Raw genomic sequence first — 17,663 nt, forward strand, 5'->3', positions numbered from 1 at the left:
AAAAGTTTCGATTTTAAACAAAACAAACAACCATTTTATGACAATTATACATATCTCCCCAAATTCTCACTACCACTTCATTTGTTACATTTTACAAAAAAAGTTCATATATATATATATATATATATATATATATATATATATATATATATATATATATATATATATATATATATATATATAAATCAGCATACATGAATGTCAGTGTTTTTATGGACATTTTACTCTTGAGAATAAATGTTATTTATTCTTAATATAATTTAATATAATTATTATTTATTCTCAATGCGGATAAGCATTTTTCTTTTTATCAGCATATATGAACATCAGTAATATTTTATTTAAACTGTTTTTTTTTTACTGTTTTAATGTAAATTTTACGCCTAAAAGTTTTTTTGTAATTCCAAAATTCTATTACAACGAACATCAGTACAACATATCATCTTATAATATATTAATATCAATTGTATTACACTACAAGAATGAATGTTAATGAGAATTCGGGGAGAAAATGTGTGCAAATAAAAAAAATATAGAATGCCTTATTTATTTCGATTTTCCAGTGACATGTATCCCCGTAGCATGTTTTCATGAGATTTGACCTGTTACGCCTGGACGCAGAGATCACTGCGTGTCATTGGTGACGTGGCAGGTTTGCTGCGAACACCCAGCTAGAGGTCTCTAGGCACTGGACAGCATGGTGGAGGTGAAAATCTGCTGAAGGATTTGAGGGATCTGCTTGGTGTCCATGGCGACAAAAGATCGTCCGGCCGGCAGAGTCCTCTGGAGCCTGGATGTCGGAGAGAAAGAGAAAAGAGCCCCCCACATCAAACATTAGCAATGCAAATGAGCTTTTCCTATCCTCCATAGGAGGGACAATGGCTGTCATTCATGGAGGGGCTTTGATAAGATACAGGGTCTTGGGAAAAGCCTGTTGGTTAAGAGGGACTGAAAGCAAAGTGTCGCCCATGTCCTTTTACTTAGCAGCCGCCCTTCCCTCCTCACTAATCATTCATTACTGTCATTTAGTCCCTTTAAAAAGAAGGCACATGTTCAGAGAGGACTGCTCTTTAAATCACGGAGGCCATGAAAAGACAGCCTATATGGGACGTGTCCGACCACCACGGCGGCGCCTTCCGCATGCCTTTAAGCTCTCCTTATGTGCCCTCTGTGAGTCAAGACCCGCAAAATCCTTCAAAAAACATGAACAATGCATTAAAGAGAGCTGAACATGAGTCTATAGACTCCCGTCTTTTATTTGAGAAGAGCCGTACAAATCACACAGACCACAGCAAAGCATTGACACGGCTCTAGAAAGGGAATGTTAATTACAATTCAAACCCATTATGGTTTATAGAGCCGCCCTAAACGTTTGAGACTTTGCACTGCAATTAGTGCTGAAATGGGCCTTGTTTTTTTAGAGAACTTTAGAGACTGACTTTCACTCAAAGGTTTCACTGCACGGCAGCTTTCCGGTTCTAATCTAGGCTTAACCTTTAACCAAGCACGCTAACGTTTAACACACAACCTGCTGTGGGACATTGACCCTCACCTGTCCGCCTGGTCTCCTAGGGAACCGATGAAGATGGCGAAGGCATTGACCTGCGGGTTACTGGTGAGGGCACGTGCGAACCGGTCGGGGCTGATCCCGTAGCGCTCCAGGTTGGCGTCGCTCAACACGATGACGAAATGCTCGTCGGCTTCTTCGCGCGCCAGCTCCTTCACGGCGTGTTCGGTGCCCTCCAGAGTGTAGTCTCCGCTCATGCAGAACTGCGAGTGGGCGTGCATGGTCTGGGACAGTAGCGTACAGCAGAAGAAGAGGTTATAATGCATATTCAGCAGCCCAAGTGGACAAGAAAAGGCCATATGCTAAACAGTTTGTTTTAATGCACTTCCTAAGGCGGTAAACGCACACATAGCTCACACATGCGAGTGGATTCTTCACAACATCTCAATAAACAACATGGAGGAAGGGTCTGAAGCCATTGTTAGAAAGATTAACGGGAAACAGAGCCAAGAAAAATAGGTACAGCAGTGTTTCCCAAAGGATTGTGTGAGACTATGGGGGTGGACGTTTGGTCACTTATGGTGGGTCCAGGGACATGCCTTGGTGGAAGAAATATATTTGAAAGTTAAATCGAAAAGTCAGGTACACTTTGAAGTTAAAATTTAAGAGCTTGAAAGCCCTTTTTGCAGTCCAAATTGAACATAGTAAAAATTATTTGCAGTGTAAATGAAAAAATTAAAAGTCACAGTTAAACACGGTTTATTCTGAAATTAGTTCGAGCCTAGGTAATTAATGGGAAACACTATACAGAAAAAAAAAAAAAAACAACAACAACACAGAGACAGTGGTTAGTGATTTCCTAATGCCCACAGCCCAAAGAATACTTCGTTTTTTACGTGTCCAAAAGGCTACGCATACAGTGTAAGATGTCAATTTCATCAGCGGCATGTTATGCACACAGCCTGATTTTTTTCAACTGCACTCTCATTTCTTCAAATCTGTTTTGCCCATTCTATAATGAAATTATTATTTTAAACAGAGGCAGAACATTAACAGATGCTGTGTTTATGTGCGCTAGTGTGGGAGGAATTAAAGTGTTAGTTCACCCAAAAAATTGAAATGCTGTTATGAATTACTCACCCTCATGTCGTTCCAAACCCGTTGATCTTCGGAACACAACCGAGAGCTTTCTGACCCCTCCATAGACAGCTATTTAGGGAGGTTTCACACCTGTAATTTTGGTTCGAACCAAACTGAAAAGTCCGAAAATCCGGACCAAACAAGGTAGGTGTGAAAGCACCCTGAGTTTCGGTTTATTTATGAGACCGCTCCAGTTCATGTGCAACGCAAATGATCACTCCGTCACGGGATTTTATATTATTTATTTAAGCTTATTTATTAAATTCAGGCAAACGATGAAACATTTATTAAAATTAAGATATAAAATAAAGCTTTCTACCAAACAAATCTTAATGAAGTGTTCAAAATTATTTCTGACTCGATGTCTTTGACATATATTGCACATCTGTGCACGTTTCATAATCAATATAGCCTAGATGAAATTTAAAAATAACATTATAATATTTAAACATAACTATAAAATAAAATACATTGTTTGGCTAAAAAGCCTATCTTCTAGGAGCTTCTCCTTTCATGTCGGCGCCGATAAAAAGTTTGCATAACGAGGACGTTCATTTGGTGAATTTGCCTCGAGTATAGTTGGTGCTGCAGATAGTAATGCCATAATATTAACAGTATTGGCAACGATGCGTCTGTTCATTCATTCTTGTCAAAGTTAGCCGCTGAATTGACAACACACTGACGTCAGACGCACGTCCGCTAACAAACCAATCAATGTTAAGATGCAGCCCACATAGATGATGACGACAGGACGCCAGTGCGTCATGTAAAGTTCTTTGGTGCGCTGAGATAACTGCAATGTGAAAGCAAACCAAAAAGAACCAAATGTCCAAACACAAACTTTGGTTCGGACCTTTGTGCGGACTTTCAGGTGTGAAAACGCCCTTAATTAACACTTTCAAGGTAGTAAAGGCATTGTTAAAATAGTTCATATGACTACAGGGGTTCAACCTTAATTTTATGACGTGACGAGAACAGCAGAGGGGTCGGAGCGCTCTCAGATTTCAAAAATATCTTCATTTGTGTTCCGAAGATGAACGAAGGTCTTACGGGTTTGGAACAACATGAGGGTGAGTAATTAATGACAGAATTTTATTTTTGGGTGAATTAAACCTTTAAGAGATACTTGTCACTCTGGTTTAAAAGAGTACGAAGACATTTTTTATTGCGCTCATTCTGGAAAGAAATAGTGCAGACACTGGACAAGGATGACACTTTTACTGTGCTTGTGTCGACTTGCCTGTGTTTGTGTAGTGTCACTACTGTTCTGCTTCTGCAGCTATTTTCTGTGTGGGCAACATTATTTTCAAATCTTGGAAAACTTTTTGTATTAAGTGTAGACCTGTGTTTTCAGTGTAAATTAGCCAATGGTTTTAAACACCAGGGGCTGAAATATAACTAGTACTTTGCTTTGTAAATAAAGGCGATTGTTTCATTTTTGAAGGCCCCGATCTGGCTGCAGTCGTGCGTCAGTGAATCTCAGCGACCATCCCTGCAGTCTCATGTCTGAGAATTTATGTTTGATTTTCTTCCTGATGTGGTCACATAAGACAATAGGAGGAATTCTAGGAGAAACGCTGGCTACTACGTCAGCACAAGTGAATTCATAAGAGCATAGACTTCAAAACAAAAAAAGGAAATGAGGTCACACTCGCATTACAGAGGCATTACTGTACCTTTAAAACCTTCAGCCTCTCCTTGTTGTTCTTGGGCACTTTGTCACATCTGACCAGTTCTATGTCAAAACCGTCTCCGGAGTGCCCCATAATATCATACTAGAGGAAAAAACAGGAAGAAGGAGAAGGGTTAAGTCCACGCTGCCAGGAAAATAACAAGCAGACAAACGATGATATGTCCAATACTGGAATAAACAGACTTCAAGAAAAGATTTTTAGAAGTGTACCTCAATAATGTAAGACTAAACAAAAAGACACAAGATTATGTTTATTTAAGTCAGATATACTGACAAATATTATGCTATTTATAGTTACACTCATGAATAGTCAATCAAAGGAAGTTTAATAAAAAAATCTTATCCTGCTCAACAGTGAATCAAGTGTCTTTGCCAACAATGCAACAGTTGACGGCACTGACAGTCTGAAATACATCATATTCCATTACGTCTATATATCTTCAGTATACTTTAGGGTGGTTGTATAGTACAGATTTGACTGGCTGATTTTGCACACATTTTCAGGGAGTCAGAATGCACTGGTTTTGATCTGTCTACCAAGATTCTTGGCCAGAAAAAGCATCAATGTGGACCAGACTTTCATTTTCAAAAGCTTTGGCTACATGAGACCAAGGGGACACAGACTAATGTTAGAGTGAGAGTATACTTTATTGTCCTTTATTCACTGAAAGCTGCAGTAGTACACAAGCTGTGATTTTGGCATGAAAGACTGCCATGCCATACCACTCGCGCCCATCTGTTCGCCCATGAGGCGTGCTGGTCTGAAAACGAGGTGTGTTCAGGTGCATTGTTGGCACATTGATATTTTGAGGCAACTGAAAACGACTGTGTCATTGACCATTACTGACCATTTTTTCCATCATTAAACTAGCAAAAGTGGATTCGGACATGCTTATTTGTATATAGATTGAAAAATGGGAGAACATACGCAACCTTGAGGGGCACTAATACTAATAGATTTGACATCAAAAAGTGTATTATTTTCTTTAACATATTGAGTACGATTGGTTAAGAAACCATCCTGTGTAACCAATGTGTAACCTGCAGAGCTGAGAGGGTCAAAGGACAAATGAGAATGTGTGTGACACCTGCCTTGAGATCACAGGTGGAAGAGTTATCAGGCGCATTTTATGTAATGTAAATTATGCAAGTGTCAGAGAGAAACACATATATGACAGGCTTGCTAGATGAGCAAACAGTTCACTTGACAGCCAAGGTGGGGCCATAAAGTCTGGCACTCACACTCTCTGACACTCTCTCACACACACACACACACACACACACACGCACACGCACGCACGCGCACGCGCACGCACGTGCACGCACGCGCACGCACGCACTCACACTCTCTCACACTCTCACAATCTCTCACACACACACACACACACACACACACACACACACACACACACACACACACACACACACACACACACACACACACACACACACACACACACACACCACACACACACACACACACACACACACACACACACACACACACACAGTGTTTTAGTTACACAATGAAACATGCCAAATTGTGATACAAAGAAAGTACATGCAACATGAACACATGCAAAAACAAGAGAGTACCAGTGAAATATTAACTTATTATGTTGTAGTAAATGCTGTAGCTTTAGTTTGCTTTTTTTGTCAAATCATTTTGTCAGATATACCCATAGACAGTAAAAGAAATGGACACAGCGGAGACTTCATATCATAGACTTCAACAGAGAAAAGTGAAGTCAATTAGAAGCACTGACTTCCTAATGGCTGAGCGAACTGCGCAGCCTCAGACTGAGCTTCACGACGCAGACGTGACGTGAGCAACCTGTCTGACAGTTGTAAGTCTTCTAGTAGTTGTGTAAAGTGAAATCTGAATCACTGAATCTTGCAGAGATGGAGAGCATGAGAAGTTCAATTTACGCGCATGAGAAATGGAGAGCTTGAGAAGTACGTGCCTGCGAGCTTCTCCTACTGTCTTCTATATGGTCATTTCTCTACTGTGCGACAGAGTTGCATGGTTATGACGCAATCGTTAGCCTATTTTTACAAAAACGCGATAGTGTAAGATACAATGTGATGTATGGAGCCTCTTATACATTGTCGTGTTTCTTTAGAAATAAACAATGGACAAATGAGGTCTTTAAATACCTCAGATATAAAGTTATTCGCTGTCAAAGGGACGCCAAAATGAATGGGAGTCAATGGGATGCTAACAGCAGGTGATGGCTTGGTTAGCAATGGCCGCCCCTATGGAAGGTACGTTTTCCGGGTGCTGGATTACCCCCTTGGATATACCTTCACTAAGTTTAGTGTTTTTTTGCTCTTCACTCACATTTTAAAATATTTACAAATATATAGATATAAATATCTTTTTCACATATTTAAGCAAACTTGTAGGGTCATTTAAAGGGATAGTTCACTTTAAAATGAAAATTCTGTCATCCTTTACCCACACTCTTAGAAGAAAAGGTTCTATCGGTGCTACGTATTTGGAAGCCTTAAAAGATTATATATAGAAGTATAGTTGAGTATACTCCAAAGACCCTTTTATGCTAAAAGGGTTCTATAATGACAAGAAAGAACCCTTTTGGCACTTAAAATGGGTTCTATATAGAACAAAAAAAAAATGCATTTCTTATCAAAGAAAAAAATGCATATCTTATCGTAGCAAAAACTCTTTTTGAGTTATTTTTCCCCAAAATTAGACAATTACTTTTGCTTGTCTAGTAAATACTTCTTGTTTTAAGAATGTTTAGATGTTTGGACTAGAAACAAGAAAAAAATACTAAGTAAGAAAAGCATTTTTTGCAGTGAACCTTTTAGGGGTTCCAACTACGTATCTTGAGTACCTATAGAGTAGTATTGCATCCTTCATATCTCCGAAAAGTCTTTAGCTTTATTATATTTATAAAAGAAATATGGGCTGTACCGAGTCTTTCCGGAAAAAAACGAGTGCCTGGAGGCATATCGTGTGGGCGGAGCTAAAGAATGACAAGTGCGTACAAAGCGGTGACGTCCTCAAGCGTGGAGATTGAGAAACCCATGGCTATCGATCAGATTCAACTAATACAGATATGATCCAGAATCAGATCCGGAGGCTGAAATAAAATTGAACAGGGGAAGCAACAACAGCAGGACGTCCGTCTCTGTGCTATACTGTATTTAGTGGCCTGTCAACATTTGTGTGTGTTTACTCGCAGTTTATGAGGACATGATTTGGTTTATGTACTATTGTATGCGACTAAACCTTAGCAGTAGCAAGCAAAACGGTTTTGCACGTCAGACTAGTGTAACGTTATACATAGAACAACAATGGAGTAACGTTAGCGCATTTGAATGACGAAGCACGCGATCGTGTCGTTTACTGATGTTTACTCACGCGACAGTAGCCAACAACAGACATTTGAAGCAGTTTTACTCAACGGCTGCTTCCAAAGCAGGACCGAACCTTTATCGCTGGGCCCGCTCCGTCAAAAACACACTTCTTTGGTATGATTTGGTGAATCATGCGATGATTCCGCGATGTTGTGAAGCTTCCCGTCATTTCTGCGTTCAAATCGGTTCAAATGCAGCGCTGCCTTCCCGGAATGCTGTGCTGAAGCATTGAAGTCGCTTGATGTCACCCATAGGAATAAAGTGGAGCGCGGAGCGGACTATAACGACATAAGTGTTCACGGACGAGTGGATCTGCACCTGAGAGAGTGTTTATGGGCGTGCATTTCCTCGCTCGCTCTAGTCACGCGCGCACACCCTGCCGTTGACTTCCATAGTAGGAAAAATACTATGGAAGTCAATGGCTCCAGTTAACTGTTTGGTTACTGACAGTCTTCAAAATATCTTCCCTTGTGTTCAGCTGAAGAAAGAAATTCATACAGGTTTGAAACAACTTGAGGGTGAGTAAAGGATGACAATTTTCATTTAAAGTGAACTATCCCTTTAAAAAAAGAGAAAAGAACAACAACAAAAAAAACCCTCTGCACATCACTTTTGGACACTACTATGTTTGGTGTGGTCAATGACACAATATTGCTATATTTTATATAATTAATGTTATATATATAATGTTTATTAATATTTTTAGTCATTGTTAAGAACTGTAATTGTATGAGCGCTGGACAGAAGTGTTTTTCGTTTAGTGTGCGTTTTGGATTTATTTAGTTTTGTTGTGATTGCTTTGTGCTGCCATTTTGGCCAGGACTCCCTGGTAGAACAGATTTATATCTCAATGGGATTATCTCCTGGATAAATAAAGGATAAATGAAAAAAAAAAAATTCGTTGGAAAGTGTGTGGTCTTCTCCTCTCTGCTGCCATCTTGATACTCTTAAATCTACACTTAACTCTTCAGCATCTCTTAAATAATTTAGGAGCTGAGACCTAGTTTTAACACTTAGGAACCTTTATGAATCACACTTATTCTTAAATCTAGGAATACGAGTAGAAATAATTTTTTTTGACTAAAATGTTACTCTGAGTGGCTTTAAACATACGTCCCCAGGACTCCTGGAACACTACATGTCCAACCAAAGTACTGCACTGGATCTAATTTTACAAATCTTACATATTATCTATATTTATATCATCCAGCCTTAGATCTGACCTCACACATTTAAAGTGTTGATGCCCATTAGAGCAGAACGGGATAATGTGAGCCATTGACACCCACAGCTGCATATCTTCCGCTGCTTTCCTCCCCCAAAATCCCCGGGATGAAGATAACAGATCGTCTTTTGTGCAGGCGCTACAAATCTACGAGCATCTCTCAACAAGGGCCGTGATTCACTGCCTCCAAAGCATCTGCCAGCAGCTCAGATGAACAGAGACAGAGTGATGGACGGAGGAAAAAGATCAACATTAAGTGAAAAAGAGAGATTGAGAGGCAGAGGCCTCCCAGAGAGCTGCTAACCACTAATCAACCTAAACCAGCATGACTGTCTCTATGGCAACCGAGTATGTGGCAGCTTCTGGGGACACATCACATCATCCTTTTTGCCATGGCAACCTGAATAACAGTGTGTCAGCATGTGCGGTGGGGAGATCCCTATTACTCATCAGATCGGTTGATAGTTTTCACTCACTGTTTCCATGGTGTGTTGCCTGGATGTGTTGTTTTGTAAACAGATTTAGCTATTTTATTGAGCTACAAAAAAACCCCCAAAAAAGACTGTGGTGAAAATACTGAGATACATCAACGTGTAGAGATTATATTTGAACTCTGTGGTCAGCTTACACCAAGTTTACGTCAAAATTATACTCACTGGGATTTCAAATGAAAGGCACTGTCCAAAAATCTAGTGGGCCATCTTGTTTTCTACATAGGCAGCATTCTGATTGACATGGAAACGTATAAATGACTAAGCTATATTGGTGTTAGTTCTAGCCTAGTCTTTTTTTTTCAAGGATACTGCACAGTTTACAGAAACTCAAAATAAATCAAAATTATTCATTGAAGGCCACCTCCTTTTGGTGTAAGCTGACCACAGAGTTCTAATATAGTGATAATAAAAATAATGCTCCGATACCACGCATTGTGTTCAGTACAGTGTTTGTGTCAAGCCAAGCCAAGTCAAGTCAACTTTATTTATATAGCACTTTTTACAATTCCGATTGTTTCAAAGCAGCTTAACAGTGTTAACAGGAAAATAATCCAACTTTGTCCAGACAAAGAAACACTGACAACAGAACAAACAGAGCACAATGGCTATATCAGAGAGGGATATCTATGAAGTAAATTTATTGAATTAACAGAATATTAAATGAATATATTTCTATAAACAAATATTGCAGGGGTCACAGATCGAGAAATCAACTTTCCCTTCAGCTTTTTATATATAAAAGGTCATGGTAATATAAGAATATCTTGTACGTTTCAGAGCTGAAAACTTCCTTGTTAGTCAAAGAACAGCTTTTATAGACACCAATGCCCAGAAAACGAGAGATCTCTGAATGTGACAGGCTGTGACGTCAGAGTGTGGTGAACACCACCTCAACAGAAGCTGTAGCGCCGCCCACTGGCTCGTGACTGACATAAATAACATCGGGCTACGTGGAGCTAAACCTGATCGAACTTCCAAGCAATAAACATGCTGCATAAACTTCATTCGGATTCCAATATTATGAATGCATGGATGAACTTTAATGAATATCCAGCTCATGTGGGGAACACATTGCACACTTGTTCCTTCATTTCACCACGGATTCATTTGTAAACAAGAGACTGTATTTGCAGACAGAATGAGATTACATGAACGAATGAAGCAACACACCTGTGTGAGTAAATATAATTTTTTTGATGTAAGTACTGCATTGTTACAAATCGTTTGATATCCATTGATTAATTGTATGTCTAACTGAACATAACTTAGCATTCTGTCACATGTATGGGCCAGGGCTCGCAATATGTGTATGGGGTATGTGTTATCCAGACGGTCTACCAAGTGTGTTGTTCACTCTCTTGACTTGATATTTGAAGGAAAAATACAATCTCGGAAGTTTTGATCATGCTTTGATTCGTCTGACTCTGCAGTGAGGCTTGTGTGTGCGTGTGTGTAAGAGATGCATGGTTTGCGGTTACAGACATTTTGTGAGCCCTGTGGGATGAATCTTCCCGGTTGCCATTTCTCCACGCGCTTTCAAAACAAATCCTTGCGTGTACTCACCATTAAATATGCAAATTTTGCCGTTTACTTTTAAGTCTTTAGTGCGGCATGCCCATAAAAACTGAGCGTTCCAGGAAAGTTAGAAATTATAATTAAAATCCAAAATTATCCTTGTAAAACATAGTCGATTATGTCTTAAGTGAATGTAAACAGTTGAAAAGAAAGGGCGTGTGTAACAGTAATTTGGATACGAACAGCTCTTAAAGTGATAGCAGCCTATTAAACGTATTGCTGACTTTGTCCTCAATGTTAATCTAATGACAAAAGACAGAAACTTCTGTAACTTTAATCATGATTAATAATGATTGACTTCAAATTTTTGAACAGTAGTTTTATTTTAGAATCAGCCAGCCTTTGTCAGCCATCTTGGATGTTTTTCTTTTTCTTTCACAAGTTGGAAAAATGCATTAGGGAACTGCCTTCGCCATAATATGGTGCTGAATTTGGTCAAAATAAGGTAAACTTATGCTGCATACTTTGGAACAGTGTAAACACTACACAAAGAGCTTACTATGTTTTGGAACAGAGCTGATGGTAGACTGTCAAATCTCACCTTAAACTTGTGCTCGTAGCTCTCCAGAGCCTCCATCACCATACACACGGCCTCCATGGAGCGCTCCAGACGGCCGTCGACGCCATTAAAGCGATACATGCTGCCAGAGACGTCTGCTAGCAGACGTAAACGCTTCGGCTTCTGCTGCGGAGACCCCAACTGCAGCCAGACCAAAGGAAAAACACATAAGTCATCCACACATCCAGTCTCATATGACCAGACAGATATTTAATTAGGAAAATCATTTAATAGAGTTACTATGTGGTTCTTTAATTGTAGTGTTCTGTTTGCCCAGACCCCTCTTCTGAAAGGCTTTATGGACAGTTTGGTCTTTAATGGATTATACAGGAGTCACATAATATATAAAGGCACCACTCTAAGCACTCAGTAAAGTTTATTGCAATAAATTCAGAATGATTTTAAATATGCGCTGATGGGAAACAGTGTGACCTTCTTGCTCTGTCTTGAGTGTCTGCTAAACTGGAATTCAAGGATACCAGTAAAAGAAACAATATGAATAGATAGAAGGAAGACAAATTTTAGTCCAACATCAGGAAATCTAACAAGAATGCAGTTATATTTTACATTTTTGAACATAGACATGATTTATTTACTTTGTGTCCTTTCAAACCTGCATGCCTTTATTTTCTGTAAAATGAAAAATGGGAAATCTAGAAGAATGTACTCTTCTTTTCATAGTGACCAACATGGGGATAACAACCAAGTGTTATTTATCACATAATTTATCATTTGTTATGTTTTCTTTTTGTATTGTGAATTATGTTCTTCTATGTTCTGAGTTTTTGAGATAGCATTGCGGATGATAGGTAAAGAAAAATTAATGTGAAACTTGGTTCTATCCATCAATTTTTGATTGAATGGAGGCAGATCTAAATGTGACCTTGCATTCAGAGAAGTCTGTTGCATCACTGGAAGATCCAGTTATGACATTATGATTAAGAATTAAAGCCCTGATACGCTAGTGTAGTGTAATTTCAAACTAAATCAGGCCAAAACAATGTTTGTCTCGGGAGTTGGAAACTATTTTCCGGTAACGTTTGCTCCGGCTTCTAAACACATTCAAACTACTATTGGAAAGGGCAGATTATGTAACTGCCAGGTGTGGCTCTAGGGATCTAACTTATTCGACATGGTTCAGTCTACAGTATTGTTCAGTCTGTCAAGGTCAGTGATGGGAATAACGGCGTTATAGATAAACGGCGTTACTAACGGCATTCATTTTTGCAGTAACAAGTAATCAAACAAATTAATGTTCCCCCCGTTACAACGCCGTTACCGTTACTGAGAATAAAATGCGGCGTTACTATAACGGAGCTCACTGAAACGGTTTTCATCAGAACAGGTGTGCTCTCTGTCAGCTGACCTGCGTCTGTGTGTGTGTGAGAGAGAGTGCGTGCGCGTGCGCGTGCGCGTGCACTCATGGGACCAGCGACCAGGAGTCAGAGCGATGGCATGTCCAATGACTTCTAAAGGTAGCTTTAGCAAACGAGAAGTATAAGCACTACTTTTCCCCCATTGAGGTGAAAGGTAAGATGTGCCGTTATCGTTATCGCTATCACTATCGCTATCCAATTGAGTGCAAAGGCATTTTCTTTCCAGGTTGGGTTAAAACACGCCCCATAATGCCCAATGGTGGAGCAGTATCAGAGTCATATTCTGACTAGAATTTGAGTATGATGACGTCAGACTATTGTTTAGTGATGAATACTGAGCGATCAGTGTGAGCTCTTACCTCTGGCTCCAGCTCTCCTCTGCGTTTATAAATGGCCTTCTCTCCTGTTAGGCCATCAATGATCTTAGCATCATCCAGCTCGCCCAGAGCCTGATTCCTCAGCCACTGCCTCTCCTTCCCTTTAGCCTGAAACAAAACCATTTACATATATAAAAAAATATATATTCAAATCGTTTTCTGGTTATAAGCATACATCTAACAACATTTCTAGATCTACACTTTATATGAAATAAAATAATTAGTGACGACTAATAAAAGTTTTGTAATATAAGTTTGTGTTGAAGACTTTTTAACACTCAAATGTGAGCTAGCATGCATACTGTATCTCAGTCGCGACTATGATCCCCAGCGGGTCCTTGACCTCCTCTGCTTTGAACATGGATCAAACATCAACAAACACCTATAGAAGCACTTCCACATGTGGCTCTCTTTATATGGGCGAGCATGTCAGATCTCCATGAAGAACAATGACCCAAAACACATCACTGCTCATCACTCCAAAAACACATGAACACAAGCACATACCATAATAAAAGCATCACATACAGGGAGTGCAGAATTATTAGGCAAATGAGTATTTTGACCAACTCATTCTCGTTATGCATGTTGTCTTACTCCAAGCTATATAGGCTGGAAAGCCTACTACCAATTAAGCATATTAGGTGATGTGCATCTCTGTAATGAGAAGGGGTGTGGTCTAATGACATCAACACCCTATATCAGGTGTGCATAATTATTAGGCAACTTCCTTTCCTTTGGCAAAATGGGTCAAAAGAAGGACTTGACAGGCTCAGAAAAGTCAAAAATAGTGAGATATATTGCAGAGGGATGCAGCAGTCTTAAAATAGCCAAGCTTCTGAAGCGTGAACATCGAACAATCAAATGTTTCATTCAAAATAGTCAACAGGGTCGCAAGAAGCGTGTGGAAAAACCAAGGTGCAAAATAACTGCCCGTGAACTGAGAAAAGTCAAGCGTGCAGCTGCCAAGATGCCACTTGCCACCAGTTTGACCATATTTCAGAGCTGCAACATCACTGGAGTGCCCAAAAAAACAAGCACAAGAAAGTCGACCACCACTGAACAAGACACACAAGCTGAAACGTCAAGACTGGGCCAAGAAATATCTCAAGACTGATTTTTCTAAGGTTTTATGGACTGATGAAATGAGAGTGAGTCTTGATGGGCCAGATGGATGGGCCCGTGGCTGGATTGGTAAAGGGCAGAGAGCTCCAGTCCGACTCAGACACCAGCAAGGTGGAGGTGGAGTACTGGTTTGGGCTGGTATCATCAAAGATGAGCTTGTGGGGCCTTTTCGGGTTGAGGATGGAGTCAAGCTCAACTCCCAGTCCTACTGCCAGTTTCTGGAAGACACCTTCTTCAAGCAGTGGTACAGGAAGAAGTCTGCATCCTTCAAGAAAAACATGATTTTCATGCAGGACAATGCTCCATCACACCAAGTACTCCACAGCGTGGCAGGCAAGAAAGGGTATAAAAGAAGAAAATCTAATGATATGGCCTCCTTGTTGACCTGATCTGAACCCCATTGAGAACCTGTGGTCCATCATCAAATGTGCGATTTACAAGGAGGGAAAACAGTACACCTCTCTGAACAGTGTCTGGGAGGCTGTGGTTGCTGCTGCACACAATGTTGATGGTGAACAGATCAAAACACTGACAGAATCCATGGATGGCAGGCTTTTGAGTGTCCTTGCAAAGAAAGGTGGCTATATTGGTCACTGATTTGTTTTTGTTTGGTTTTTGAATGTCAGAAATGTATATTTGTGAATGTTGAGATGTTATATTGGTTTCACTGGTGAAAATAAATAATTGAAATGGGTATAAATTTGTTTTTTGTTAAGTTGCCTAATAATTATGCACAGTAATAGTCACCTGCACACACAGATATTCCCCTAAAATAGCTAAAACTAAAAACTAAAACTTCCAAAAATATTCAGCTTTGATATTAATGAGTTTTTTGTGTTCATTGAGAACATGGTTGTTGTTCAATAATAAAATGAATCCTCAAAAATACATCTTGCCTAATAATTCTGCACTCCCTGTACACTCTTGCAAAGGTTTCAGACAGAAGTGTGAAGTAACGCTGTAATAAAGAGTCATTAACTGAAGAAACAGCAGGGAGGATGACACTCCATTGATTTACTGAATGGATGAGATCATCTGCTCTATTCTGTGTCATATCTCAAGGCTGTGTGAAAAAGAGCTGTAATGCTTACTTTCCACCTAACTGCTGTTAGTATTTCCACTGACTTCAGACCTGAATGATGATGGAACTGACTGTTACAACACCACAAACACAATGCTTTTATGTGTGGCAGGGATTCAACATTTTTCCTATGTTATCACCAATAACCATTAAATGGTTGTTGTTAAAAATTCTCTATTTTGAGAAAAAAAAAAAAAGAATACATTACATGCAATATAAAATTATAGTGTACAGCAAGAAAAATGGATATTAATTTTGCGTATGCTAAAGATTACATTTAACAGTGTTAATAAATTATTAGCTTTAGGTGAGTGCTAGATGGCTCGATATATAGAATTGTATATCAAAATGTAAAAACACTGGAAATTAGCATGATAATTTAGTTCTCAATATATCGGCCGATATAGCATTAAACTTAACTAAAACATTTTTTTGTTTTGTTTTGTTATTTTGAAAGGTTTCGGGAGAAAAAAAAAAGAAGAAAAAAAAAACCTGTGCAATTTAGCGCAGGTTTGCATATATACACTCTATTGCCAAAAGTTTTGGGATGCCTGGCTTTACATTCACATGAACTTTAATGACATCCCATTCTTAATCATTCTTTAATATGGAGTTGGCCCACCCTCTGCAGCTTCAACTCTTCTGGAAATGCTTTCCACAAGTGTGTTTATGGGAATTCATTTATTCTTCTAGAAGCGCATTTGTGATGTCAGGCACTGATGTTGGATGAGAAGGCCTGGCTCACAGTCTCCGCTCTAATTCATCCAAAAGGTGTTCTGTCAGGTTGAGGTCAAGACTCTGTGCAGGCCAGTCAAGTTCCTTCACAACAATCTCACTCATCCATGTCTTGATGGACCTACCTTTGTGCACTGGTGCGTAATCATGTTGGAACAAGAAGGGGCCATCCCCAAACTGTTGCCACAAAGTTGGGAGCAAATTTTCCAAAATGTCTTTGTATGCTGAAGCATTAAGAGTTAATTTTACTTTGCACTTGGTGATGTAAGTAACTCTTCTGCGCACTGTGTGCCTCGGCATGTGCTGACCCCGCTCTGTGATCTTACCAATTTGTGGCTGAGTTGCTTTTTTCCCCAATTGCTTCCACTCTGTTATAATACCATTAATAGATGACCGTGGAGTATTTCACAAATGTACTTATTGCACAGGTGGCAACTTATTACGGTACCACGCTTGAATTCACTGAGCTCCTGAAAGCGACCAATTCTTTCACAAAGGTTTGTAGAAGTATCTGCATGCTTGATTTTATACGCATGGAAGTGATTGGAACAATGACTCGGGGATTTGGAGGGGTTTCCCATTATATTTGGCAATATAGTGTGTATGTTGAACTTTGCAACCACCATTAATAAATGTCCTCAAACTACTACAACAGGCTCATAGAGCATGCAGTCAGATTCCAGAGAATAAATGAGTGTATATACCACAAACTACAGGGCAACCTGCTGTGAACACTTATCTGTCAGGTAGGTTTGTGAATGTGCACGTGTTCCGCATGTCTGGGAGAGTCAGTTGTGGAAAATCATACGAGCAGTGATTACAGAGTAAAAGCAAGGGTCCAAATTTGCAGTTTTGCTCTCTTTTAACATCTCTCATATACTACATTCCTTTGAAAACAGATGAGTTGTTGTTGTTTGTGTTTTTACATGCTTCATACTGACTTGAAACATAAAACTTAATGAACCAGGACAAGTGTTCACCATACAACAATCAGAAGTTCAGATAAAGTTGACCTGTTTCTAATTATCTTAAAAGAGAAATATAAATGTACCTGCAAATGTATGTATGCATTAATTTAATTTTGTTTAGCATTCAATGTGTCCAGCTAACATGTGACCCTAAAAAATACCCATAAAATGTACCTGCATATGAGTTGTTTAAAAACGTAAATCTTTATTTGATTATTTAGTTTAATTTAAATTTAATTCATTTTTAATTGGAGTGGGTAGAACCAATTTCCCCCAATGTACAGTACCTGCATATGTTTTTTATTTAAAAAAAAATTATTGTACAAAAAATATATTTCCAGAGTAGGAAACTGTCAATAAGTTTTCAGCATTTATAAACATATATACTAAGATGCACCTCACCTCAAGTTGGTTGAAGACTTAT

The 17,663-nt window shown here is 39.2% G+C and overlaps 1 protein-coding gene across 1 annotated transcript in view; it reads right to left on the reverse strand.

Annotated features, from left to right (window-relative positions):
• Positions 1–200: 200 nt before the first annotated feature.
• The window catches only part of vwa8 (von Willebrand factor A domain containing 8), a 159,644-nt gene continuing 142,181 nt past the window's right edge, over positions 201–17,663 (reverse strand). The window contains exons 41-45 of the mRNA XM_067443330.1: positions 13,313–13,438; positions 11,560–11,718; positions 4,324–4,422; positions 1,553–1,791; positions 201–790 (exon numbers count right to left, since the gene is read on the reverse strand). Coding sequence (XP_067299431.1) covers positions 682–790; positions 1,553–1,791; positions 4,324–4,422; positions 11,560–11,718; positions 13,313–13,438 — 732 coding nt within the window. The 3' untranslated portion in view covers positions 201–681. The remainder of the gene's footprint in view (positions 791–1,552; positions 1,792–4,323; positions 4,423–11,559; positions 11,719–13,312; positions 13,439–17,663) is intronic.

This window comes from Pseudorasbora parva, chromosome 5 (assembly GCF_024679245.1).
Source record: "Pseudorasbora parva isolate DD20220531a chromosome 5, ASM2467924v1, whole genome shotgun sequence".
Lineage (NCBI taxonomy): Eukaryota > Metazoa > Chordata > Actinopteri > Cypriniformes > Gobionidae > Pseudorasbora > Pseudorasbora parva.